We start from the raw sequence: 27,386 nt of genomic DNA on the forward strand, positions 1-27,386 counted from the left end.
TAATATGTTATTTTGACTTAGAACTATAATATAGTTATGTTAATATGGGGTCCCGCTGAGCACTGAAACCAACAATTAATTTCAAATAGTGATTGTAGAATGCATCAATGTGCAGTCTATATTCCCCACCTGGTCCTACTTTTAAGAGAAAATCACCCAGTTGAGTGTCCCTTTGATGGCTCTTCTCACTTGCTGTCCCTGCTGTATGTCATTATAGTCCCACTGCTTCTGAGCCATGGTAAGCTGGCTGGGAGGCCATATACTATCAGCATTGTGTATGTGTGTGTGTGTGTGTGTATATAGGGGTGTATGCATTGTTAGCCAAGAGTATATATATAAGGGATGTGTGTACTGTCACCCAAGATTTTATATATATAAGGATATATATGCTATCAGCCAAGATTATATATATATGTGTGTGTGTGTGTGTGTGTGTGTGTGTGTGTGTATGTGTATGTATTATCAATCAAGAGTGTATATATAAGGATGTATGTATTATCAGCCCAGATTGCATATATAAGGGGTATATGTATTATCAGCCAAGAGCATATATTATATACATATACATACATACATACATACATACATACATACATACATACGGGCACATATACTGTCAGCCAAGAGTGTGTATATATATAAGGGTATATGTATTGTATGTATTACTACCCTTGCTCTCTCTTGTCACTAAGAGGCTTGAGAAAGAACAGCTTGCTTGCACTGGATGTGTTCAAATTGTGCCACCTATTTCTCTTTCCCTACAGTCCATACTCCCTCAATTAATCTTCAAAACACAAATGTGATTAGCTCTCTCCTCCTCCTCCTTTCAGAAACTGAAAGAAGAAATAGTCACAGAAATGTCAATGTGAGGAAGAAACCACACAACTGCATGTCTGGGTGGGGCATTAGGAGAGACCCCCCCACTCCCCAATATGAGTGCCCAACAACTGGGCAGAGTGGGGCTCATAGAAAGTTCTGGTGGTCAAGAGCTGATGTGGGCTCTAGATCATGCCCCCTCAGGCCTGGGAAGCTACTTAGTGAGGCAGTGAAGTATTGCCTCTGTGCTGACTAGTTTGATGTCAACTTGACACAAACTACAGTCATCTGAGAGGAGGGAACCCCAATTGAGAAAATACCTCCAGAAGGTCAGGCTATATAGTCAAGCCTGTAGGGCATTTCCTTGATTAGTGATTGATGAGGGAGGGACCAGCCCATTGTGGGTGGTGCCATCCCCAGGGCTGGTGGTCTTGCGTTCTACAAGAAAGCAGGCTGAGCAAGCTATGGAGAGCAAGCCAGTAAGCAGCACACCTCCATGGCCTCTGCATCAGCTCCTGCCTCCAGGTTCCTGCCTGTCTGAGTTCCTGTCTTGACTTCCTTTAATGATGAACAGCGATATGGAAGTGTAAGCCAAATAAACCCTTTCCTCCCCAACTTGCTTTTGGTCCTGGTGTTTCATCCAAGCAATGACAACCCTAACTAGCACAACCTCTGTCCAGCTGTGTTAACAGCTGTCAGCTTCTGTGAGAAGCTGTACTGCAAAACAACATTCCTCCCCAGATTCCTCCACCAATGAATGACAGGGCTATACGAAATCTAACCATGACAGACTATGTGAACCTGCATGAGCAGACTTGCCAATCTTTATCCCACTGAAGCTAGCCAGGGAGTTGGAGAGGCTCAGCCTCATCCTTTATGAGAATGACCGCCTAACCCTGCAGCAACCAAGTACTTACAACAGGAAACAGACGCACATGTTCACCCAAGTTAAACATGTACTTCTGCATAATAAAATACCATGTTGTTGTGTTTTGTTTTTCTGAGACAGGGACTCACTATGCATCCCTGGTGGGCCTGAAACTCACTATATAGGCCAGGTTGGCTTTCAATTTGCAGAGATCCACCTGCCTCTGCTTCCCAAGTCCTGGGAAGCAGAGACCTATCAACACTCCTGGATTTTTTTTAAATCAAAATTCCCAAACATATGTATACATTAAAAAGCAAAGCAGGCTGGCGGTAGCTCCGAAGCAGAGAGCTTCAAAGCACCCAGATCTACAGCACTGTAGAAAAATGCAGACCTCAAGGTAAAGCAGTACCTGCAGCAGCTCCCCTGCTGTCTCTAGGACCTCCCAACACGACATCCTCAGCTGCTTCTTCCCAAACACATTGTACTGACACACTGTACTCATAATTCCTACCCCGTTCCTCAGCTCTATGTGGAAAATGTCTACAGACTTGGGGCTGGATGATGGCAGTGAAATTCAGGGAGTCACATCAGACCTTTCCACATGCTGCATCACAACATCTCATGAATCTTGACCACCCTGTGTAACATCTTTCTGTTGAGGAACACACACACACACACACACACACACACACACACACACACACACACACACACACACACACACACCCTGCCTGCTTCTCACACACCTCACAGGCACTCCTGACCATCCTACTCTCCTCTTATACTAGACCACTGGCTGTGCTATGCTGACTGGACAGGGCACTTACGTTCAAAGCATCAACACCAGGCTGTGTGCTGAGGTGGGGATCGTACATTCTACCCCTGTGCTGAGGACCATGTGCTAGAAAGTAAACCATACTTTAGGTTTAGGAACTTTCTACTTGATGAAAACAAAAGATCCCTAGTGTAGTTGGACTACCATGTTACTAACCATGTCTATTAAGACAGACACGCTATGTCCTGCCTCAGTGGCACAGTACACATTTCTCTAGTTCCCTTAGAAACACATGCAATGTACACACAGAGAACCCAGCCTTACAAATGTAAAAAAACAAGTCTTCTGCTTTCTGAGATAAGTTCTTGCTACACAGCCCTGGCCTAGCCTGATACTCACTCCCTGCAGGAATCCTCACGCCTCAGCCTCCCAAGTGAGGGACTGTAAATGTGTGGAGATGGTGTGGTAGTTTGAATGTAATTGACCTCTATAAGCGCATAGGAAGTGGCACTACTGGGAGGTGTGGCTTTATTGGAGTAGGTGTGGCCTTGTTGGAGGAAGTGTGCCACTGTGGAGGTAGACTGTGAGGTCTCATATATGCTCAAGCCACACTCAGTATCTCAGCCTACTTCCTGTTGCCTGTGGGTCTAGATGTAGGAATCTCAGCCCACTCTCCAGCACCATGTCTGCCTGCATGCTGCCAGGTCGTACCATGATGATGAAGGACTAAACCTCTGAAAATGTAAGCAACACAATTAAATGTTTTTCCTTAAAAAAATAAAAAAAAAGTTTTTCCTTTATAAGAGTTGCCGTGGTCATGGTGTCTCTTCACAGCAGTAGAAACCCTAAATAAAACAGATGGCTCAGTGATTAAGAGCATTTGCAAAGGACTGGGGGTCAGCTTCCAGCACCCACATGATGGCTCACAACTGTAACTCCAGTTCCAGGGGGACTCCTTACCCTCCTGGGGCCTCCATGAGCAGTAGGTGCACACATGGTTCACACACATACACACAGGTGTGCACAAGACACTCTCATACATAAAAATAAACAAGTATTAAACATTCTTGATAATGAGAAGAAACTGATTTCCTATTCTTTAGGCAACTGCAAACAGTCAGTCTCAGCGGCACCCAGCAGGGACACCCAGCACAGGGACAAGGATGGACTTTGGGGAACAGGGAAAGAACACTCATTCCCCGCCACCCTCCCAGATGTTGTGCGGTAGTAACAAATAAAGGAGAAGATGGGGACCATCACCAGCAAACACCTACCCACACATTAACACCAAAGTGGTACTCGTGGTTCTGGGGACTGACCCTGAGGCTTCTCATGCTGAGTATGTGCCCTGCTAAACTTCTAGCACCAACTCCAACTGCAACAGAAGAAACCTTACCTTCCTACAAGTCAGAGATGAGAAAAACAAACTAACCTAGCTGATCTTTGATTTCATGCAAGAACTATGAGACAGTACTGTTTAATCACTATTCATTTGTATTCTGTAAACATTTCCGTGGAAATAGGTGGGTTAGCACCCTATCAAATAATCCCAGTCACTGACACCACAGGGGAAGGGTCAAAGGTCAGAAGGACCCTGAAGTTACTGTCTGTAGTGTCACTGAAGCTTTGTGATGCTCTTTGCAGCCAGGACAGCAAGGATTCTCAGAGTAATAGACCATCAGAGACAGACAGACTGATGTAGGAGACTTCAAAGACACCCAATAAATAGTGCCCACTGTCCAGCAGAGTTGGGGTGAATGCCTCTAGGGAAGCACCCTCAGTTTCGAACGCAGGGCATCTGTAACACTGGAAGGGGACAATGGGAAGCAGGAAGTACAGAAGGGTGGGCAAACATGATCAGTGAATACATATCCATGTACGATGCCACAGTAACTTCCATTTGTACAGTTCTGCTAATTATAGGAAACCAAGTGTGGCAAATATGCAGAAATGAAAACAAAACACAACAGAGATTCCGGGGAACAGGTAGTCACGGGTGAAGCCCACGATTTAGACTGAGAATGCCCATGAACCTGCGTGTTAGTGTGTCGGAAGCACTGCGTCAAGAGATGTAGAAGGTAACTATGAAGGAGCAAGGACAGGGTCACAGAAAAAAGCAAGCCATCAGTCTATAAACATGACTAGGCAAGCAACTGTTAAAAACCAAAGATAGGGAGCTGGAGAGATGACTCAGCGGTTAGGAGCACTGGCTGCTCTTCCAGAGGAGCTGGGTTCAATTCCTAGCACCCACATGGAAGCTCACAACTGTTTGTTAACTCCAGGTCCAGGGGATCTGACACCCTCACACAGACATACATGCAGGCAAAACCCCAATGCATATAAAATAAAAAAAACCAGGCCGGGCGGTGGTGGCACACGCCTTTAATCCCAGCACTCGGGAGGCAGAGGCAGGTGGATCTCTGTGAGTTCGAGGCCAGCCTGGGCTACAGAGCGAGATCCAGGACAGGCACCAAAACTACACAGAGAAACCCTGTCTCAAAAAAACAAAAAACAAGAAAAAAAAACCAAAAACAAAAACCAAAAGGGAAGAACAAAAAGAAATAAGCAAAATAGGAGACTTCAAGATGGCTCAGCATGCGAAAACTTTGCTGCCAAGCTTCACAATCTCACACTCACACACACACACACACACACACACACACACACACACACACACTCTCGAATACACATGCATGCACACACAAACACATTTATTTTAAAAAAGTAAAAAGAGAGAGAGACAGAGAGAGGCAGGAGAGACGGCAGAGGTTAAGAGAGGACCAGCACTCAGTCCTAGCACCCACATCTGGAGATCCTCGGGAACCCAAGAGCTTCTGTGAGCATGTGGTGTACATAAACTCATGTAGGCACACACACAAATTTAAAAAAGGAAAACAATGTGTGAATGAGATAATGAGGTTTGACATACACTGTGAGAATCTACAAAGACCTGAGAAGACAGAAGGGCAGTGTATAAACATAAATAAGGTGCTAAAAGTCTTCTAGAATGTTCACGATGCTTTATTAAAGCCTAGTGTGGGGGCACGCATCTGTCATTCCTGCAATTGGAGGCCCGGACAGAAGGACTGCAAGTTTTGTTTTTGTCTTTTTGTGTGTTTTCTGTTGTTGTTCTTTTGGAGACAGGGTTTCTCTGTGTAGCCCTTACTTTCCTGGAACTCACTCTGTAGATCAGGCTGGCCTTAGACTCAGAGATTTGCCTGCCTCTGCCTCTGGGTGCTGGGATTAGTGTGTGTGTGTGTATGTGCGCACACACATACATGTGGAAGCCAGAGGTCAACAACAGGTTTCTTTCCTTTCTTTTTTGAGACAAGGTCTCTCACTGGGGTCTGGGACTCTAGGATTAAACTAGACTAGCTGGCCACTGGGCCCCACGGTCCCTCCTGTCTCTGCCTCCCCAGTGCGGGGATTACAAATGCACGCCACCACAACTGGCTTGTTCAGTGGGTTCTGGACTCCAAACTCAGGTCTTCAGGTTCGTGCAGCAAGCAAGCACTTCACCAACTGTATCATCTTACTAGCTCCCATTTCAATAATCTCATTTCTCCCTTCAAACCCTCCCACACTCTTGCTCATTTCAAATTCACAGCTTCCTTCCTCATTAGTGGTTACATGTATATGTGTATATGTAAATACATATATATTCCTAAATATAACCTGCTTAGTCTGTACAATGTCACTTGTATGTACGTTTCCAGGGCTGACCACTTGGTATTGGATATCAGCTGGTGTGCTCTTCCCTGGGGAAAACTGTTTTTCCCACTCAGCCTTCCTTAGTTGTCTGCAGTTCTTTGTGTAGGGTTGAGGCCTAGTGGTCCTTCTCCACTCACTTCGGAATGTCCTTGTCTAGCTCATGTTTAGGTAGTCATGCTGGTGAGACTTTATGGGTGCAGCCTTCTGATACTATCAGGACATACAATCTCACAGCAAACTCCCTAATCCTCTGGCTCTTGTAACTGTCTGATCTCCCCTTTCACAATGTCTCTTGAACCTTAGGAGTGGGAGTTGTTTTGCAGATATAGCCACTGGGCCTGGCTCCACAGCTGCATTTTGATTGGTTATGGTTTTCTGTAATGGTCTCTATCTGTTGCAATGAGAAGGGGTGAGGACCACACTGATCTAGCTAGACCTAGAGAGGAGGTGGGTGCCCCTTTCTTTTTGTTAATTGTGGTAAAATACACACAACACAAAATGAGATCATTTCCTGTTACTCTACACATACCATACAACCCCTGAACCAGCAGGATGCTGCTCTGCCATGCACACTGGGCTTCTCTGCCCCCATGAGCTTTTCCAAGATTCTGAAACCTTCTCTGTCAGCCTCGTTGGACGAGCTACTGAAACATGGTTATTCCACTCGAGGCATCCATACTGTGTGCCACTGCCCAATTACACTTAGAAGCACAAACACATTTTTCCCAACAGATTGTCAAGTGTTTAAAGCAGGTCTAGGTCCTGCTGATTTTTGCATCTTCTTTTCCCTGCCTACTGGATGACTTGGTCTGAAGAAATGACAGCTGGGAAGCATCACCCATTCAGAGGGAATTCATCCAGATGCAGGTCTGGAACAACTAATGGAACCCATGAGCCATGAGCTGATGCTCTCCCAACTTTCCTGGTACCCAGACTCACCTGTTTTGGCTGGCAAAAGATGCCTGGTCTATAGGCAGGATGCTCTCAGGCCACGGGGCAGTTTGATTTGGAGGAGCTTGCTGTTGATTATACTGAGGTCCCCCCATGTTCATCTCTAGTTCAGAAGGCCCTAAAAGAGGAGAAAGAAAAAAGAAAAACCTAAAATCTTGTATCTTATCATTTAGAAAGCACACGTTTATTGTATAACAGCAAGTAATTGCTGGTTGATGGAAAATGAGAAGGCAGAAGCAGTAACAGGTGAAAATAAGACCATATATTCTGGTGTAAAGTACAAATGAAAGCAATAAATACCAAGGTCAATGTCATATACCTTAGGGCATGTCCAGATCAGCAGTAACAGCAGGAAACCCTAGTCTCTTACTTAAAGCTTTTGTTTGTATGGCACATACAGACAATACTAACTCATTTTTAAAATATCATAAAAATTAATAAGTATCTATTAACATAATTATGGTTTTCATTGCACGGTTTAACATTTGCGCAATAGCTTGTACATGGGAGGGGGTAGTTAACTAACACAACTTCCAACTCACTTCCACACTGCATCCTACAGTGCAAGACTCCTGCCAGACTCCACTGGGTGCCTGCAGAGATCGGAATGCAGAGGACCCGGGTTAGGCCTCACAGACACCCTGCAAGGCCCTGGGGAACACTAGCCGTATTTTGGTTAGCTCTTCCACAGCAGAGCACACACTCAGACACACTTCTTTCCCTAAGGTTCCCATGGCTAAAGCAGCATGAGTGTACACTCTATTATCCACCAATCCGACCTCCACTAGGCAGACAACTTTCTGTTGGGCTGAATTCGTGGCTTTGTTGAGTTTATTCACAACTAGGGAAATTTAGCTACAAGCTAAGCCTTAGAGAAATATACTGGAAGTTCCAAAAGTGAGATGCCTTTCAGCAAGGACCAGGAATAAATTAAATTTCTATATACACCAGGCGGTGGTGGCGCACACCTTTAATCCCAGCACTCAGGAGCCAAAGGTAGGCAGATCTCTGAGTTCAAGGCCAGCCTAGTCTAGAGTGAGTTTCAGGACCGCCAGAGCTACACAGAGAAATCGTGTCTCAGAAAAAAACCAAAAATTTCTATATATAAGACCCCTTACTATGACTTTCATAAGTGTTTTAAAATTGTCTGTTTAATTTTTCATAGAAATCTGGGTTTATATTTAACTTTTTTTTATTTAGCATTTTCAAATGACACAAATTTAAGTTTGGGAACCACTTACTACTTTGAGTACATATGCAGAAATGTAATCATAAATGTCACTCTCAGAATATTGAGTCAAAATGCACACAGCAATTCAATACCTATGGAAGAGACCTAATGTCAGAGTCAGAAACCTGATATTCTGTCAAAACAATCTTGCAATTTCCTGTGAATAAAGTAGTACTTCCTGTATAATAACTAACACGAAAGTTTACAAACACAGACTTTTCAGAATTGAGCTAATGTACAATATCAGAGGAAGGTCCTCTGTCTGTGGTTAAAACTAACAGTATCAAGTAGGAGCTGTATAAACTACTGATCTTTCTTCCCTGGAGATAGGGTCTCATTTAGCTCAAGCAGACCTCAAATTTGCTATGTTTCTGAGGATGATAGATTTCTGGTCCTCCTGCCTCCACCTCCCAAGTGTTGGGATTATAGGTGTGCACATGAATATTTTAATATAACAGGTTTCCTGAGATAATTTTCAAGTGTACCATGCAGTAGGTATCAATATGTTCAGCTGTACAACCACCCACCACATCAACACTGGCACATTTTCATCTGCCCAAAAAGAAATCCTGTCGCTGCGAGTCACTTCCCACATCCTTCCAGGCCTTTAGCACTAGGCAACCAGCATAGTCTATGACGAACACGTCACACAGAGGTTTTGTGGAATGAGTGCAAAAATTCATTTTAATAATGTCAACGGTCTCTAAATAGAATGCTAGAGATCCTCAAGTGCTGTGTGATGTTGTACAAGAGGACACGTCATCAGTGAGGCCTAGGGAAGAGTCTGACTTCACAGTCTGGTTTGAGGGCCTTGGAGGACCAGGATGACTGTGTAGAGTTCAACATTACAGGTACACCACTCAACTATGTCTTTACCTTTACACTATCATATGAATGATTAAGTATGTATGTGTATAGCATTCATAATGAGACATTCTAATGTGTTTTGCCTCCAAATTATAATTATGCAATTGCTTTATGATTCTATAAGGTTCTAGCAAAATCCCATTCAGATAGCTTCACACCAGAGGGTTACCTAGGCTCCAAGCCAGAAGCAAGTCTGGAAGGACCCATGAGCTGACCCTCCATTTCAAGAAAGCATAAGGAGAGAGAAGGTATGCACCGCCTTACCTAAGTTCATGACCTGAGACTGAAGCATCTGTCTTTGGCCAGGCTGGCTGTTGGCTCGCATGGGGATGCTGGCTGTTGGGTTCCGAATCATGCCTCCTTGGATTGGCCGGTTCATGGCACCAGTAGTAGCAGCACAAGTGACTCTCACAGCCGAATTCTGTGGTGCCCACTCCCCAGAAGGCATGGTGGGCCGAGAGGTGCTACTGCCAATCATTCCTGCATGCAAGGCAGAGGAAGCTGAGAGATGCAGACATCGAAAACAGCACACGAACAAACACCAGACCTACCTACCTACTAAGACTCAAACCATGACTGTAAACTGCTGTCGCCCAACAGCAAACACCCTCCTTGGGGCAGATTGAGCCCTTGGCTAAGAAATAAGAATTGGCAATTACTACAGTTTTCATGACACGAATCTGCTACTCTGTATGGTTCAGAAGAGCGGCTAAAACTGTTCCCATATGTACTCAGAACAGGTGCTGTGGCAAGTGGATAACCCCAACTTCCTTCCTCAGGAAGTGAATCACATTAGCTGACATACACGTCAGAGCCTTACTTTCCAAAAAGAACGTGAGGTGAGGAGGACAAGGGAAGAACTGACAATCAATCCTGTAATTATCAACCCCAATCAGAGAGCATCCCCAAAGACTACGGACGACTTAAACATCCTCATCTTCCTTCCGGTTTGTCAGGGCTGCTAAACTTCTGGAGACATGCAGGCATGTTCACTGTCTGACCATTATGCTAGGCTGTCACACCATGGGCATATTTCTTTGTGCACAAGACACTTACTTCAGTAACAACTTCCATTAAAAAAAACAAAACAAAACAAAACAAAAAAACCAAAACTGGGTAAACTTCAAAAGTTACCAAGGGCAGTCTCTAGGTACTAGGGGAACCTAGTAAGACTTTTTGACACAGTCCTCAAGGCTGAGGGGATTCCAGGTTCCTGGACCATTGCATTCCTGACTGCGCAGATGCAAGATGCAGAGTGCGTGAGAATCCTACACTGGCCACTGATCACATGAACAATGAGTAGTGAACATCACCAAGCAGTATTCAGGAGCTGTTAGTGTCTCGGCCCTGGATGTTGGCAATGGCCAAGCAGTGGCTAAGACCTGCTGCTGAAAGGGAAGCCTCAGACATGACATCTCTTTCCTTTGAAATATTTGATCCAGGGAATATTAGGACAGTGCTTTCAAATATACGGCTTGCTTTCACTGACTTTACTTGGGTTAAGCAAGCACAAATTTTGTCTAATTAACACATGGACAGAACATGGGTCTTTCCTCACGTGTGAAACCAGAGTGTGCTGAGGATGATGAAGAACGAGGGAAATTAGAGTTAAAAACTGTGACGATCTTAACACACATATCAAGCATCTTATATTTAGTCTATACAAACATGTTATGGGAGAATAGGTAGTTTGTTTTTCAAAATAATCTCCTTTGTAAATAGCATAACAAGATTACAGACAGTAGGAGGGAAACTATCTGTAACTCAACAGTATTAGTGCAATGAGACGGATGTTATTCCTTTGGGTGTGTGTTTGTTTTTAGAAGCAGAAGGAGACTACCATCTGATTGTTACAGCCTGGGTACCAGTAGGTCCAGGGATGCCCAAGTTCAGGTATGTCCACCCTCATGGCCCTAGGGCCCTATATAAGAAAGACTCCTCCAACAACACAGAACGTCTTTTATTCCCTGGTAGGGAGCTACCCCCAGAGAATCATCAGCCACTTTTCTCCAAATCAGTATTTAAGAGCGACACAGTGAAAATGGCACTGTTTTTATGAATCTATAATTTAAAGAGGTAGCCAGTGCATGGCACATAAATAAGCAGTCAATATTTGTTGAATGAATAAAGTGACAAGAGTACAGCTCATGTTTCCCATGAATTCTATCTCAGTAATAGGAAATAAAACATCCATCATTAAATAGAACTTTGATCTTTGGTTAACTAAAATGGCAATGTACAGGGATTACAGACTGAGCTAAAAATAGCAAGAACTAAAACACCCACAACTGTAAGTTCTTTTTATAATATCTACTTATTTCTATGCCCCAGTGTCTAATATGTCATTGAGACAAAGGAAGAAGCTATAGATTCTGAGCAGCCCTTCATTAGGGGAGCCAGCATCCTTCTAGATCCATAACAAATGCTGTTCCAAGGCTGGAGGTGCAGTGAGTTCAGGCCTGAATTCTACGGCAGCTGCAGCAGAAGCAGGGACCACTTAGGAAATGTGCCTGGAGAATGTGCTGGATGCTAGAAAACTACAGCAGGTCAAGGTCCAGCTAGATCACAGGCAACTTCTCCAGTCTCCAGGAAGCCTCCCTGAATTGGGGCCGGAGGTTTTTGTTGGGCTGGGCACACCAATACTTAAAGTCATTAGTGTTATGATAGTTTTGAAATGGGCCACGCTGTGGTCTCAAACAATGTGCTCACTTAATTTTGTCCTAACCTGACGCTATTAAAATGCACTAAACGTTATGAAGACAAAAAGCCAATAAAATAAAGCAAAACACACAAAAGTCTATCGTTCAAGTCATCCTCCAGCTTCTGCCTCCTGCACAGCTAAGTCTACAACGAAAATGCAGTAGGACAGGCAAAAAGACCTTCACTTTCAACTGATTTATTTTTCCTGAGTGAAAACAGGACCTACAATTGTGAAAGACTGGTAGAATTTTAAGCTTTCTTTCTGAAATATTCCAAACACATTAATACATCTTTTGGGGGGTATCAGCAGATTATCACTGGATACTAACAAGCACCAGCTGTTTTGCATAGACTCTTCCATGTTCAGACCCCCCATAGCTGGGATGGAACTGAAGTAAGTCTGGACAAGAAGACTGAGTTCAGAAACCTCATCAAAGCAGCAGTTGCAGGATGACCTGGTCACTTGCTGGCGTGGCTTCCCACACGCCAGGTTCAGAGAATCTGCATGGTTTCCGCACTGACACAGACAGCTCCTACCAAGTGTCTGGTGCAGTTCCACTATCCTGATGCAGGAACACACTGTTAAATCCCACAACCCATCAATCAGCAGCAGTGCATCGTTGAGCCCTTACCTGTGCTATTGTTCCCTAAGTTTCCTTGGCTTCCTAGCATCCCTTGATTACCCATCATTCCTGGCTGAGGTATCACTGAGTAGGGACTATTGTTTCTGATTGGTGGGAAAGGTCCAGCACCAGTTGGGCTTTGCAATGTGATGTCAAGTGGTAAATTCTGGTTTGGCAATAACCTGCCCAGTTGCCCTGGTCGTGGGTTATTAAAAGCTAAGGAGAAAACAAATGAAAATTGAAGGTTAATAAAGGTCAATGAAAAGGATATTAACAATAGTAGTGTTTAGGGAAAATGTCACCTGTAAAATGACAAAGATACACACCAGGGACCAACTACCTACATGGAGGACAAGGCACACACAGAAAACATATGCAGCAACCCATATGATATTATCAACAGGTCTCTGATCTAACTCTCAATGGCCTTAGGAAGAGGGGATGTGAAACATAAACCATATTTTCCTTTCCAGTAGTTTTAATACTGAAAGCTTTTGCTAAATAAAGCATCAATATGATATTGTTCACGTTATATTATTCAAACTTTAGCACAGTGGTCTTTTTCTTTTTCTCATTATTACATGCAGTAACAAAGCTACACACATATGTTTTGGATGTCAGGGTATTATTTCTTAACTGGGCTTTCAAGGTTTAAGATGAATTAGAAGTGGGTATTTTTACTAGAAGTTAAGATCTTTGAGTGTACACTGTGTTACCTGAAGCAATACTCCATTAAAGGTTGTCACTATCAGTGTGGCCTCTTTAATTCTGGGCACATATTTAGATCTGAAATGATTTTTATGGTTAGTTCATAAGAATTGACTGTGTCCTGAGCAGTAGATCAAGTAGATGACCTGTAATTTTATAACAATGTTACTGCAACACTCAGGTATTATATAGCATAATTTACAGAGCTAACTTATTAGTTAACACCAAGCACTTTGCTTTCTTTTAATTTTATAAACACAGATTGCAATAGCACAGTTTAGAGGAGGGGGACTTCATAATCCATGGTAGAAATAAAACATCCAGGAAAAACAAAGGCTGGGAACGGACATTACGTACCACACTGAGTCCTGCCCTCCCGGGGTCAGTTACCCGGCCTCCATTCACTAATCTAAGTCCCACTGGGAGCTCCAGAGAGAGCGGGAGCTGTGAGCTCCCACACGTTCTTTGGGTTAATGAGTCGTATCTTGTGTGTTTCTTACCTTATTCTCTCATCACCCTGGCCAAACAAAAATTCACCTTTCTTTCCTTTTCCCCTTTCCAGAACGGTTAGGAACCATCCAAGAAAGGATTTAGTTTCTAAAGGTAGTCATTCTCTGTTTGGCTGACACTTGCCTTTTCGGACTTGAGAACAGTGCTAGGCACTGGCTCAAACCACCTGAGGTGGAAACAGTCATTGTGTTTACCAGCACTGAAGAGGTTGTCTTTCTGTAAACCATGGGTGTGCTATAGAAAAACTGCTCTCTCACACAAAACTGAAAACTTCATCCACGATCAAGTTTGTAATCTATGCGACCAGAGTGAATAGCATTTTTTACTTAGCTCAAATAAATTTAAAATAAAATTCCTAAATGACAGAGCAAGGCATTTGACTGTGAGCAGCCTTTGCATGAACAACAATTAAATTTTGAAAATAATCTAGCTTCTTTTTTTGAGACAGGGTCTCACTATGTAGCTCTGGTTGGCCCTGAACCCACCATCCTCCTGCCTTAGCCACATGCCTGGGATTATAGGCATGCAGTACCATGTCTGGCTTGAATCTTCCTCTCTAAAGAAAGTATTACAGTCAGCAGAGGAACCTCAGCAGGACCAGAATCCATTCTGAACACTGACAGACCAGGACAGTAGATGGTGCTGTTTTATCACAAAAAACCCTCCAAGTAACTGAGGCAGACTTTAATAATGTTTCCCATGGGGATGAAATGGGAAATTCCTCAGCAAAACTGGTAAGAAAGAGGGCATACTCACTGCTCTGGGACATTCGCAGTGCTGTTTTCTGGGCTCCAACAGGTGTAACAGGACTGCTGTCCGCGGTGAGTTGCATGAGGTCATTGATGATGGCTTGCTTGTCAACTGACCCAGCAGGAGCTCCTGGCCTTGTGTCTGGGAAAAGCTGTGGTAACTGACTATTTTGCAAATCATCCAAAATCTCTTCCAAGTTGTCCAGCTCGCTGCCAGGCTGCAGTTAACAAACAGAAGTATACATCCAGGCCCATGTTGCGAGTGGGGATCCCAACCCCCACCACTGGCAGCCACAGATCTCACCATCACTAGGCATGCCGCCAAGTGAAAAAAGCAAGCATGTGCAAATGTCAAGCCTAACAAAGGACCATCTTTCATACCTGAATTCACCAAGCTCTGTAATCTAACCTCTGAACCCTGACCCCCTCACCTAGAAAGCAGGCACAGCTGAATTGGAAAGAAAGCTGTTTCCTACCTTGTGACTCTCTGACAGTTTATATACAAAAGCACTCATGCACTAGCTACGTCTTGCCTTTTCAATTTGAATTTTGATTTTGTTTGCTTTTATTTTAGGTTTTGAATGACAGTGGTTTTCTCGTTTACCGGCTTAGGTGACAAGATATACAGAAGCTGCTGCTGACCAAACACAGCACTTACTAACTTGATTTTACAGAAACTACACGTTTCTTAGAGTTCCTGATCCCCTTTTTGAATTCAATTTCCATTGCCAATATTGATTAATGTAGGTATGACCATTATTTATACCGACTGCTTTCTTCTAATACACTAAAATGATTGCACAGACACTCTTTTAAGTAGAACCTATCAGGGTGCTAGTATTTAAAATCAGAGATTGCAGTTACACAGGAAAGGGGATGAAGCTAGTGTGACCATGTCTGAATCCCGGCACCTGAGGCTAAAGTCAGCCTGGGCTACACAGTGAGCCACAGGCCAGCCTGGGCTAAAGTGAGATTGCTTCCAAACTGAACAAAGAGCGTCTGAGTCCATCTGATGCCGGCATGCACTTCTAGAGGAGCCGCTCAGGTACCAATCCTGCCCTCTACATGGACGCTGGAGTGCTAAGACTTTTGTCACTTATGGCAAAGACAGGATCTACACACAGGACCTTTCTTGCTGGTCCTGGGGTAGCTATTGACTAGACACATATCATATTAGGAAGCTCCTGGGCTAAAGTGACATTTATTTGATTTTTTTTGGTTTTTTTCGAGACAGGGTTTCTCTGTGTAGCTTTGCGCTTTTCCTGGAACTCACTTGGTAGCCCAGGCTGGCCTCGAACTCACAGAGATCCGCCTGTCTCTGCCTCCCGAGTGCTGGGATTAAAGGTGTGCGCCACCACCACCAGGCTCTTATTTGATTCTTTTCAGGACAGCCACTAACGAATAAACTTAGCAACTCCTTTTCCAGGACTCCTCATGTATTGTTAAAACAGCTAGAAGACCATTTTTGTGTCAGCCAGTTCCAGCAGAAGGACGAGCTCTTTCTCTGGGAGTTACAGACAGGTGATGTGATCCTGAGAGCTCCTGAGGAAGGGACACACTACACATGGCCCCATCAGCCCAGCTTTCCCCTTGGAGCGGCGTTCCTTTGTTGTTTCACTGACAGGTCCCTTCCCTACCGACAGTAATGCGTGTGGTGGGGCAGGGTGTGTGTAGCACGCAGTCACCAAGATGAATTCCTTTCACCATTAAAATATAATTGTAACAGAAATTTCTACAACTTCCACCGACTGCTCAGAAAGTGTTTCATGTGCATCTGCGATAACTCTCTGAATAGCTTTGTCTCTATATGTAACACTGAGGAGGACGAGGCTCCATTGAGACATCTCTCTTGTCTGAAGCAGTGTCCCATGACAACATGACTTCCCCTGCGTGCTTTTTTTTTTTTTTTTTTTTTTTTTTCGAGACAGGGTTTCTCTGTGTCGCTTTGTGCCTTTCCTGGAACTCGCTTTGGAGACCAGGCTGGCCTCGAACTCACAGAGATCCGCCTGCCTCTGCCTCCCAAGTGCTGGGATTAAAGGCGTGCGCCACCACCGCCCGGCCCCCCTGCGTGCTTTTAAAGCACAGTGTATGGGTAAGGAAGGGGCTGAAATAAGTGATAAACTGTCTCTGAAAAAGCTTGCCAGATTGCCCCATGAGAATTATCCAAAATAGGCTCATGTAAACAAAGCCAGAAGCATGTATGTTCATTTTCTTAATAGATGCACTTGAATTTTCACCTCATCAGAGCCTTGACAGATGCCTTTCCTGTTATAGACTACAACAGCTAGGGCTCACCTCCTACTTTTCCTTCTTGCCTTCTCCTCTTCCACACAAACTAAATTATAAACCACCTTAAACAGAATAAGAACTTTTGTTTTTGAGAGAGAGGTCACTATGTAGCCCAGGCAGGCCTTAAACTTGGAGCGTGGAACTCTGCCTCCTGAGGCACACTGCATCATGTCTAGCCTACAAAGAGTTCTAGTGACAAGAACCATGACCCATGGCTCTTTTTTTTTTCAAGACAGGGTTTCTCTGTGTAGTCCTGGCTGTCCTGGAACTCACTTTGCAGACCAGGCTATTCTTGAAGTCACAGAGATCTGAGTGCTGGAATTAAAGGCATGTGCCACCACTGCCCAGCATAAAACCATTTTTGTTTCTACGTCTTGACTATAATTTTCCTACTGTTATGAACTGTAATGTAAATATCTGTGTTTTCTGCTGCTCTATGGAGTTCTGGCTGTCCTGGAACTCTCTCTATAGACCAGGCTGTCTCCTTTGCCTCTGGAGTGCTGGGATTAAAGGCGTGTGCCACCACGCCTGGCCATCTTCTTTTGTAATCTATTTCTGTGTAATATGCTAAGTGTATATAAATGTAAATACTTGTATTTTAATATCACAAGCACAAATAATGTTATATATACATGTTAAGATATATCTGAGTAACTGCCGGGCGGTGGTGGCGCACGCCTTTAATCCCAGCACTCGGGAGGCAGAGCCAGGTGGATCTCTGTGAGTTCGAGGCCAGCCTGGTCTCCAAAGCGAGTTCCAGGAAAGGCGCAAAGCTACACAGAGAAACCCTGTCTCGAAAAACCAAAAAAAAAAAAAAAAAAAAAAAAAAAGATATATCTGAGTAACTAAAATCAATTTATTTCAAAAAGAAGAATTTGAGACAGGGTCTCATATAGCCCAATCTGGTCTTTGTAGTATGTAGTATGTAGTATGTAGAGGAGACTGGCTTTTAATTCTTGATCCCCCTCCTCCATCTTCTAGGTGCTGGGATTACAGATATGTGGGAAATACCTAGCTCAAATAATTTATAACTAAAATTCCATATCCATTATATATATTTGTACTCAGGCAGTGCTGGGGAACAAACCAGCTTTGTGTGATATGAGCTGAGCTACCCCCTCACCTCTAAGTTTTATTTTTTAAAAGACATGTATTAAAATTAAACCAACTTGTGCAGGGCGGTGGTGGCGCATGCCTTTAATCCCAGCACTCAGGAGGCAGAGCCAGGCGGATCTCCATGAGTTCAAGGCCAGGTTGGGCTACAGAGTGAGTTCCAGGAAAGGCGCAAAGCTACAGAGAGAAACCCTGTCTCGAAGGAAAAAAAATTTTTTTTAAACCAACTTGCAAGTTTTGATCTTTCCCATTTATGAGTTCATCAATCATCTATGTGAGTGGGAGTGTAACTCAGCGGTAAAGCTCGTACAAGAGGCCCTAGGTTCAATTTCCAACATAGGAAAGGAAGAGAGGGAGGGAGGGAGGAGGAAGTTAACAGTAGCATAGCTCTGACTTGAGAAACAACACATTGGAGAGCTCTGTAGTGTAGATGAAACTTCAGCTACACTGTAGGGTTTTTTCCTGTGGTTCATATTAACTGGTCTCATTCTACAGATTCACAGTTCTGGACACTATCTGAATTCATTCAGGTTAACATTTCAAGCCACACCATGAACTTTTAGAGACATTACTTTGCCTGAGTTTTTACTCCTTGTCAATTTTTGGAATATGCATTTAACATTAATTTGCTACCAGTTTAATCCCCCCTCCCCCATATGAGGTTGACCTTGAATTTACAATCCTCCTGTCTCAGCTCTGGGAGTGTTGGGGTTCTAGAAGCACACCGTCATGTCATGCCCTGCTGTAAGCATACTTTAAGTATTCTTAAAGGAGACAGATTTCAGTGTCCTCATCTCAGCACTTTCGTCAGTGTTCACGTAAGATCTGAAGGGCTGAAATGTGGTCACATGGTGTTTCTGAGAGAAAACTTCTTCTACAGTTCTGTAGTTTATACCTCACAGAGGTTCTTTTAGACCCTACCCACTTGGTTAGGCACATTTTTCTTTGTAAGACAAGAGAGCAACGCCTTCCTTTAAAATGCCTTCGAGACACTTCCAAGTTTTGCTCAGGCATCTATTTGAATGCTCAGGTCAGCTCCATCAATTTGGGTAGTTAGCTTCAACTATTTCTGGCAGCAAGTGAGTCAGAAAGATTTTTATAAAATTCTACAAATGAAAAATAGACTTGATTTCTTTAACTTTACGTTTTTCTGGTTTTATGACTTTTTTCATGTGTCAAATCAACTTGTTCTCTGAAGGAAATAAAGGAACACATAAGTTAATGACATAAGCATTCTCATGAATTACAAAGTACCTTATGAAACTATTTTAAACCAGTTTTAAAACACAGTATTAAAAAATACAGTTTCGCCGGGCGGTGGTGGCGCACGCCTTTAATCCCAGCACTCGGGAGGCAGAGCCAGGCGGATCTCTGTGAGTTCGAGGCCAGCCTGGGCTACCAAGTGAGTTCCAGGAGAGGCGCAAAGCTACACAGAGAAACCCTGTCTCGAAAAACCAAAAAAAAAAAAAAAAAAAAAAAAAAATACAGTTTCATACCATGTGCTTAGCACAGAACTGTGAAGGAATTCTACTGTGTCTGGAGGGAAACTCCCTGGACACTCCCAGTTTAAAATGTGGTTTGCCTCTCTAATGGAGTCAAGCCTCTCCAGGCCCACACTAGGAGAACACCAGGAAGAACCAGGAGTCAAGGGTCGGCTTGGCTGAGCACAGCCGTGCTCCATTGTGTAAATAAGCACAGGAGTTAGCAGCAAACACGCTGGAAATGTTTGTCAGTTTCTGCTTCCTGTTTGCTAGGAAATGTCGTAGAAGCATCTTGTTTAAATGCTCTACCCACTAAAAATATGCTATTTTAGGTATAATAATATGCGCCACCAAAGCACTTCCTGACTTTCAAAAGCTGGTAATACGTTAAACACACACTCAGTTAATTTTTTAACAAGACAGTCAATTTCGATCCAGGCTTACTATCTGCTCTTGCTTACTATGTAACTACTGCATCCCCTGAAATGGAAGCCTGAGAACCTGGACAGCAGGTGGCGGGAGAGCTCCTCCTGAGGGGACAAGGCAAGCGAGCAGGAGGTGAGAGAACCATTGTTTTTTCCCTCATGCCAACTTTGATCTAAATTTAGGTAAAGCATAGTTCCTGTGGTAACTTTTCTCGGTGCTGTGTTTTTGACTCTGAAATGGTTCTGTGAAGCTGTATTTTAAATGGTGTTTTGGGAGAGAGTAGCAAGAAGGTGCATGAGCAATGGGCTAGATTACATTACAGAAAATTTAAATCCTGTGTGCATGTGTGTGTGCCTGTGGACCCTGCTCTTATTAATCTTCAAATAACAGATTTATATTGATTACACACTAGTCTTTGTTTCTCAGATAATTTTGATTAGAAAATTATTTCTCCTAAATAAAAAACTCAAAAAACAAAACAAACAAACAAAAAAAAACAAACCAAAAAAACAAAACAAACCCAAAACCCACAAACAGAAAAATCTCAAAACTTTTCTTGTCTGACGTTTGTGAAATCATTTACACAAAGTAATGACAAATATCGATCCCGTTCATTGTCCTTCTAAGCCCTCAGGGTCTGAGGCCTGAGACAGAAACTACTGTTTATGGAAGGAGGGAACAGCCATTCTCTTCACTGAGCTTCAGAGGGTCTCCTGAGTCAGGAAGCTGCCCTCTAGCGTGTAAGTCACCTAAGTGACACTACCTGTGCCCGCCATCTGAACTGCCACTACTTCTGTGTTATCTAATCCAGTAAATCTCAAAAGATGGAAACTCAGGTGTCAATAAATAAGGTTTTTCACTTCACATCACACAAGACATTGCTGTTAACTTTCTGCTGTCCTCGGTCCCCCAGCTCAGTTTCACAGCATTATAAAACAGCTGCTGTACGGGACCTCGTGCTGGTGTCCAATGTTTAGGATTAATCACTAATAATGTTAATGTAACTTAAGTCTGCTTCCCGTGTGATCAGCAGCAGCCATTGACATCAAAGTGAAAGAAGTAAGAGGTCAACCGCTCAGAACCTGCGTGGTTGGTAGGAACTGGCTGGAAGAGTGGCCTTTGTCATCCTGACTGCCACCAATATGCAGCCTCTGTGGACTCAGGTGGCTCTCTCGAGGCAGGTGACACACCACCTCCCGACTTGCCACACAACTTTCCAGGGCAAACTACAGGCCATGTTAAGTAGAGAAGCCCTTGTGACTTCCTCACTGTGGAAGCCATCATGACTCAAAAAGAACCTGCCAGACAGGACATGTTCAGGAACTAGGGAAGGCTAGGTTGGGCCACTAACCTCTATCAGTCAGGGATTCCACCATTACAGCTGCAATGGCCTATCACTTGCTTTTTGAAGGAAGTGAGAAAATCAATGGTTTGCCTTCGCATTGTGGGGCCATTCTCACCAGAGTGCTGCTTAGAAAGACTGAGGGGCCGGGGTGGAAATGTTGGAGAGGTATCGAAATTTCCGTCTGGAGGAAAACATTCCAGAGATCGGTTGTACAAGGTGGTGGAAAACAGTAACAAATATGTATCGAAGAGCAAAGTATTTGTATCACAAAATGACCAGCACACGATGTGATATGTTAATTAGTCAGACAGTGGTATTCTACAGTGGCCCATATTGTATATTATGAGGACTGCTTTTTGTTAAAAAAAAAAAAAAAAGATGATGATGATTCTGAACATTACTTTAGGTACCCTGGATTGTTTTCAAGATGTTAACTTTTGAGAGACGCACAGGAGAGAAAGCAACCCATTATTCTGGTTTTGAATCAATGGCTTTGATAACTCTCTCTTCCCATCCATTTTCTCTTATGTGTTTTTTTAACTAACAGTCAATGAGATTCTTCTACATTACTCAGAAGTGTTCATGGAAAGACAAGAGAGGCAGGAGGATCTTCACTGGATATGAGAACCAGCTAAATTCCGATCACAGTCAGAGAGAGGTAAATAGATACTTAAGTCTGCTCTGACAAAGCGGGGACTAAGGAAGTCGATTGCTGCCAGTTTAGGGTTCAGTTATCTACAGCCATCCTGCCGACTCCTGTCAGTGTATGATCTATGGCCTAAGAATGAATTCACCTTGCTTACAGTAAGAACCATGATACCCCCACCACATACACACATACACACACACACACACACACACACAAATCTAAAGAATACTTTGTGTTCATTACAACTGTCTACTTCAGGGACTGTAAGTAAAACTGTACTAGAGCACAACCACACTTACTTCTCAGTGTCCACAGCTGCTCTGGCCTACAGTGGCAGGGCTGAATGTCTGATAGGTAAGCTGCACTGCCTTCTAAGCCCATGGTACTACTGTCCCTCTTTGCTGGGGGTGTGTTGGAGGAGCAGCAGGGCAACTGAAGTTCAAGGTGTCAGCCCACCAGGAGGCGACTCCCTGATGGGTCAACCTTGAACAAGCAAGGCCCCGAGACCACAAACCCTGGAATGCCTTTTGCTTCTGCTGTGCCTTTACGTGTTTGCTGCTGCCGTCTTCCTCTGGTATCTGGCATGGTGTGAATGGGTGTGGGGAGATCCCCACTGCCTGTAATGTAGAGTGCCCGTTCTACTGGGCACTTTTACCTGTGGATTATTATGAAGATGATTCTTTCCTACGCTGTACTGTCTGATTGATAATAATGTTACCTTATACAGAGTTTTGATGAATAAAAATAAAACAAGGACGTGGGACACAGCTACAGCACATGAGTTTCTATTGAGGAGCCATATAGACTGTAGCTTAGGTTAAAATTCTTTTGTCCTAAATGTTGGGAGATGTGTTCATAGGTTTCGGAGTGCATCACAGCTGAAACAAAGCTTTGAAAATAAAGTTAGGGCCAGGAAGTGGTGGCGCACGCCTTTAATCTGAGCACTGGGGAGGCAGAACCAGATAGATCTCTGTGAGTTCGAGGCCAGCCTGGTCTACAGAGCGGGATTCAGGACAGGCACCAAAACTACACAGAGAAACCCTGCCTCAAAAAACAAAAACAAAACAAAACCAAAAAGAGTTTAGGTTTGTGATTCCTTTAAGATTACCTTTCAAGATAAGTAATAAAGTGATTGGTCCCTTCTTTGTAACCACAAAATGCAGCCTGCTTGCTTATGCTGTTAATCTATAACAAGTTGCTTGGGTATGAATAATGTACATGGGTTCTTGGGATAACTTGTTTTTCACCTATAATATGTAAAATGTTTATTCACGTAAGCGAGATGAAAAACATGTTTTTACCTGTATTCATTTTAGTCATTCACTTAAAAAATAGAATATAATCACACTGTAATTCCTGTACAGCCTGAAAAATGTTGTTGGGGTATATAAGCTATAGAAAAAGGTATACAGTAGAAAGAGTACAGAAGAGTGTGTGAATGTCTTTTCCCCTTAGCCCCTCAGATAAAAAAGTCTAGTACGGTGGACTCGGTGGATGTCCCTTTGACCCTGCGCTGCTGGAGGCTGGCCCCCCACCCAGGCAGCGATACCCGGCGATCCGCAGTGATAGTGTAGAATACAGTTTTATGCAAATTAACTATTACAAGATACAGGCCACAAACAAAAATACTGTTTTTGCTGAGTCACAGATTGTCCCCTTGGAGGAAAATCTGTGATACAGATGACACACCCGGAAGTCATTAGAAAACTCACCTGGTCACTGGGCTCAAAGCTCACCTCCTCTTTCACAGTTTTCAGAGCTATGAGTTTTGTATTACTGGCAGGATCTGTCTTACTGTCCAGTCGCTCAAGTTTGGGGGTTATTTCCGGTAAACCAATATCTTTAGTATCATCTTTATCGAGCAAATAGCGAAGTAGTGCATTCTCTTTCTTCTTGGGGCTCACTGGTTCCGGTTTGACGGCCACTTCTGACCCAGGTGCTGTGCTGCTGGACTCCTGGCTCAGCTCTTTGCCTGTGGCTTCTGCTGTCAGCTTGGCCAAGTCCACAGGGGAACTGCTGTCCTGTAAGAGTCTGTGCAAAATCTTATGCTTCTCCTTGAGAGAGGTGCCATGCGTGGACCCAGGCCCAGGCAAGCTCCCTGCAGAGTCCTTATTTGTGTCTGACAAAGAGCTGGGCAAGGGGGAAGGCTCCATTTGGTCGGACTTGGTGGTCAGCAGCTGGAGGAGTTTGGTCTGCCCTTTGCTGTCATGCAGCCGGCTGTGGCCCTCGGCCCTCTCCCCGCTGGCTGCCTGGGGCATGACGGAATCATTGGGCTCCTTTTGCTCTCCAGGATGGCAGCTGGTCTCTGCTTGTCCAGTTGTACCTTCTGATGGCTCCCCATAAAGTCCAAAACAGTCTTTGGAGTCCAAGCTTCCCATCTTGCTGAGTGGGGGAGGATTCATATTAACTGGGGAGTTTTGCAAATTGCCCATTTTTAGGTCCGGTGAAGCCAACGATGACCCTAAGGAGACCCCATGGCCCTCGCTGAGGGCCTGCAGTGCATTGAGGGAACTGTTGGTATAACTATGGCTATTTCCTGTGCTGCTGCAAACTCCCACAGGGGAATGCAAGCTTCCTGCAGGGGAAAACTGACTGGGTGGGATGCGAGGACTGCCAGCCACGCCGGGGCTCATGCGATGCCTTGGTGAGAGCATGGAGGTGGGTTGCCCTGGGTTCATGCCGGGGCTGCTTTGTGAGGGACTGTTCATTTTGAGTGCATAGTTACTACCCTGAGGAGTGGTTGCTTGCATGCCTGATACATGGTTCATGCCCCCAGAACCACCAAACCTGCCCATAGGCATGCCCATTTGTTCCTTTGGGCCATTCATGGGAAAATTTATATTGCTACTGAGGGTCATGTCCTGACCTGGGTTCCCACTGCACATGGCCTGATGGGCAGGGCTGCTAGAGCTAATTGGATTCAATGGCTTCCCCATCGCTTGTCCAGTCAGATCCGGATTCATTACACATACATTCTGCTCTCTGTATAATGAGGAAAGAAACATATATAAGATAAAAGGAAAAATACCTAGTCAATTGTTATTAATTTGAAAAATGGTAGGGTCTCTTTTCTTTACAAAAGCAGACTACATCTAAGGGATAGGCAAGACTTGGATGAAAACACCTGCAATTACAGACTAGACTGAACATGTACAGTTCTGGACCAAGAGGGATGTTTTTCAGGCAACTCATCAAGATGTCTGTGGTTTTACTGAAGTGTGAGGGGTTAAATTCGACAACTTTCATATTGAAGTTTCAGTAAGTAAGCAGGACAGTAGAAAAGATTCCAATCATGCATCTCCCTCATAAGCAACTGAGAGCTTGTACAGCCTGAAAGAGATGACCCACATAAGTACTACTTGATTCAATCATTTGCCACAAATTTCCGTTCCAAGAGTGGGCACATCTGTATGCCTAGAGATTCTTATAGATGGCACTTGGTGGCTAGAGGCCTTGGTGGGGAAAGCCTTGCTCTGAGCTGTTAGTGATGGCCAGTTCCAGAGGCAGAAGGAGTTATTCTGATGGGTATTAGTTACCGTGTGTAACGGAGTTCCACTCCTCTCCGCAGTCACTGCAGGCCAGAGGAAGACAGAATGGGTGGGGGAGGGTTCTGGGGTGACAGTCTGTGATTTTAACCTGCCCCCATTCCAGGAAAATTCCGATCCATCTCCTTAACTGATGCTTACAAGCAGGTCTTGTAAGAGCCCCATGAGCTTCTGTTTCGGCCTTAGCAGTTGCTTACGAGTTACCAAACATGTTCACCGACTGTCAAACACCAGCTTCAGCTGGGGACGGGGGAAGGTGCCACCTCTATAATCACTCTCAATCAGTTTCAACTGGAGGTCAGATTTACTAACAGTTGGAAACTAGGGCTGCCTGATTTTTTTTATTCCTGTACTAGAAAGCAAAATAATTGAGAAATGCAATAAACTGGGACTCTTTAAGCAGAGCAACTGTATATATATCCTGGCAGTACCTCATAAAGTTCCCCTCAGCATATACATAAACATTTATAGAATCTGAAATTCAATCATTTTCCTAAATGAGTATCTTAAACAATATGCTCTATGACATTTATTTAAAATCAACATTCAATTTTCTTTCTTTTACTATAGAAATGGTTACTACCACTCAATTTAAAGTCTAATGTGAGGAAATTTAAACCCAAGAACAAAAATCAAAATTCGCCTAAGAATATACATTGAAAAGTTTAAGCACCCAGGATTAGAAATCTTAGCCTTGGCTTCACTTTTCCTGCTCTTGCCTGTGTTATCCCCTGAATTTCCCTTCTTGAGTGTAACAGGAGGGTGAAGCCAAGTCCTGTATTCTTTTGTTTGAGACAGGGTCTTTCTATGTATTCCTGGCTGTCCTGGAGCTTGCTATATAGACCAGGCTGGCCTCGAACTCTCAGAGATCCACCTGCCTCTACCTCCCAAGTATGGCAGCAAAATTCCTGTGTTCTTAATGTGAAATGTAAAATGCAAAGGGCAGCCTGACTTTGCTGGTCCAGTGAGGTGGTTTCCAGCTAAGAGTTAACAGCAATCTCATTCACAGTTTAGAACGCCATGTAGTCAAAGAACAGGAATCTGTGGACCCTGAGAAGCTACAGGGTGCCATATTGCTCTTGTAGTGTTTCCCTCAACGGAGGAGGGAAACTGAGGCTTAGTGCGTGATTACCTGTGAAGCATGTGTAAGGATATTACAAGCTGAGGCTCGTTAGTCGTCTGAGAACGGATGAGTTTGCTTTTCGTCTGTGCAGCAACAAGAGTGCCATCGGACAAAGAAAAACGGTAGATTTGACTGAACGCCAATCCTTGTCTCAGAACTGCGGCAGAAAGGGAAACAGAGGCATGTTTAGAAAAAAACTAAAGAAGAAAGAAAGAAAAAGAAAATCAGGAGGTGGAGCAAGGGAGGACCGTCAAGACATAATAATAGTGAAAAACTCCATTACGTTTCCTATCAGCTTGTTAAAAAGTTACAGGTCATAAAATGTCATGATATTAAAACATTCATTTACTTTTCACTCAAAATACCAACAAACAATGGATTTTTTTTTGTACAACAAAGACTAACAGCTTGAAAACTCAAAATGCCCTTTATTAAAAGGCATTATAAAAAGATTTGTTTTTACTTTTACTTTAATTTTTATTTATGCATATGAGTATTTTGCCCAAATATATGTAAGTGGAACTGGAGTTACAGACTGTTATGAGCCATTATGTGGGTGCTGGGAACCGAACCCGGGTCCTCTAGAAGAGCAGCCAGTTCTTAACCTCTCTCTGGGCCATCTCTCCAGCCCCCTAAACTGCTCTTCCTTAAATCATTATTATGGGGCAGAGTGAGTGTAAACAGTTTATCAGGTCAAAATAAGTCTTTCTCTAACTTCTGAACGATATTAGAAAACACCACAACAGCATATAACCCCCAACATGGACTCTCCAAGTGTAATCTGCCTTCGATTCCCTTGACAGCGTAAACATCAGGATGAGCATTACGACACTGTTGTCTGAATACTCTTCTTGAGATGACAGTGCAGGAAGTGGTATTCCCATGCTTAGGACGATAGGAAGGAAA

The 27,386-nt window shown here is 43.7% G+C and overlaps 1 protein-coding gene across 2 annotated transcripts in view; it reads right to left on the bottom strand.

Annotated features, from left to right (window-relative positions):
* The window catches only part of Ncoa2 (nuclear receptor coactivator 2), a 98,617-nt gene that overhangs the window by 20,537 nt on the left and 50,694 nt on the right, over positions 1–27,386 (bottom strand). The window contains exons 8-13 of one of the 2 annotated variants that reach the window (XM_052715296.1): positions 26,490–26,637; positions 23,525–24,794; positions 14,517–14,727; positions 12,552–12,758; positions 9,484–9,699; positions 7,110–7,239 (exon numbers count right to left, since the gene is read on the bottom strand). In XM_052715296.1, the coding sequence (XP_052571256.1) occupies positions 7,110–7,239; positions 9,484–9,699; positions 12,552–12,758; positions 14,517–14,727; positions 23,525–24,794; positions 26,490–26,637 (2,182 nt within the window). The remainder of the gene's footprint in view (positions 1–7,109; positions 7,240–9,483; positions 9,700–12,551; positions 12,759–14,516; positions 14,728–23,524; positions 24,795–26,489; positions 26,638–27,386) is intronic. The other variant, XM_052715297.1, reaches the window with a different exon arrangement.

The sequence above is a fragment of the Peromyscus californicus genome, unplaced genomic scaffold (assembly GCF_007827085.1).
Source record: "Peromyscus californicus insignis strain IS unplaced genomic scaffold, ASM782708v3 Scaffold_5__1_contigs__length_169319896, whole genome shotgun sequence".
In the NCBI taxonomy this organism is placed as follows: domain Eukaryota; kingdom Metazoa; phylum Chordata; class Mammalia; order Rodentia; family Cricetidae; genus Peromyscus; species Peromyscus californicus.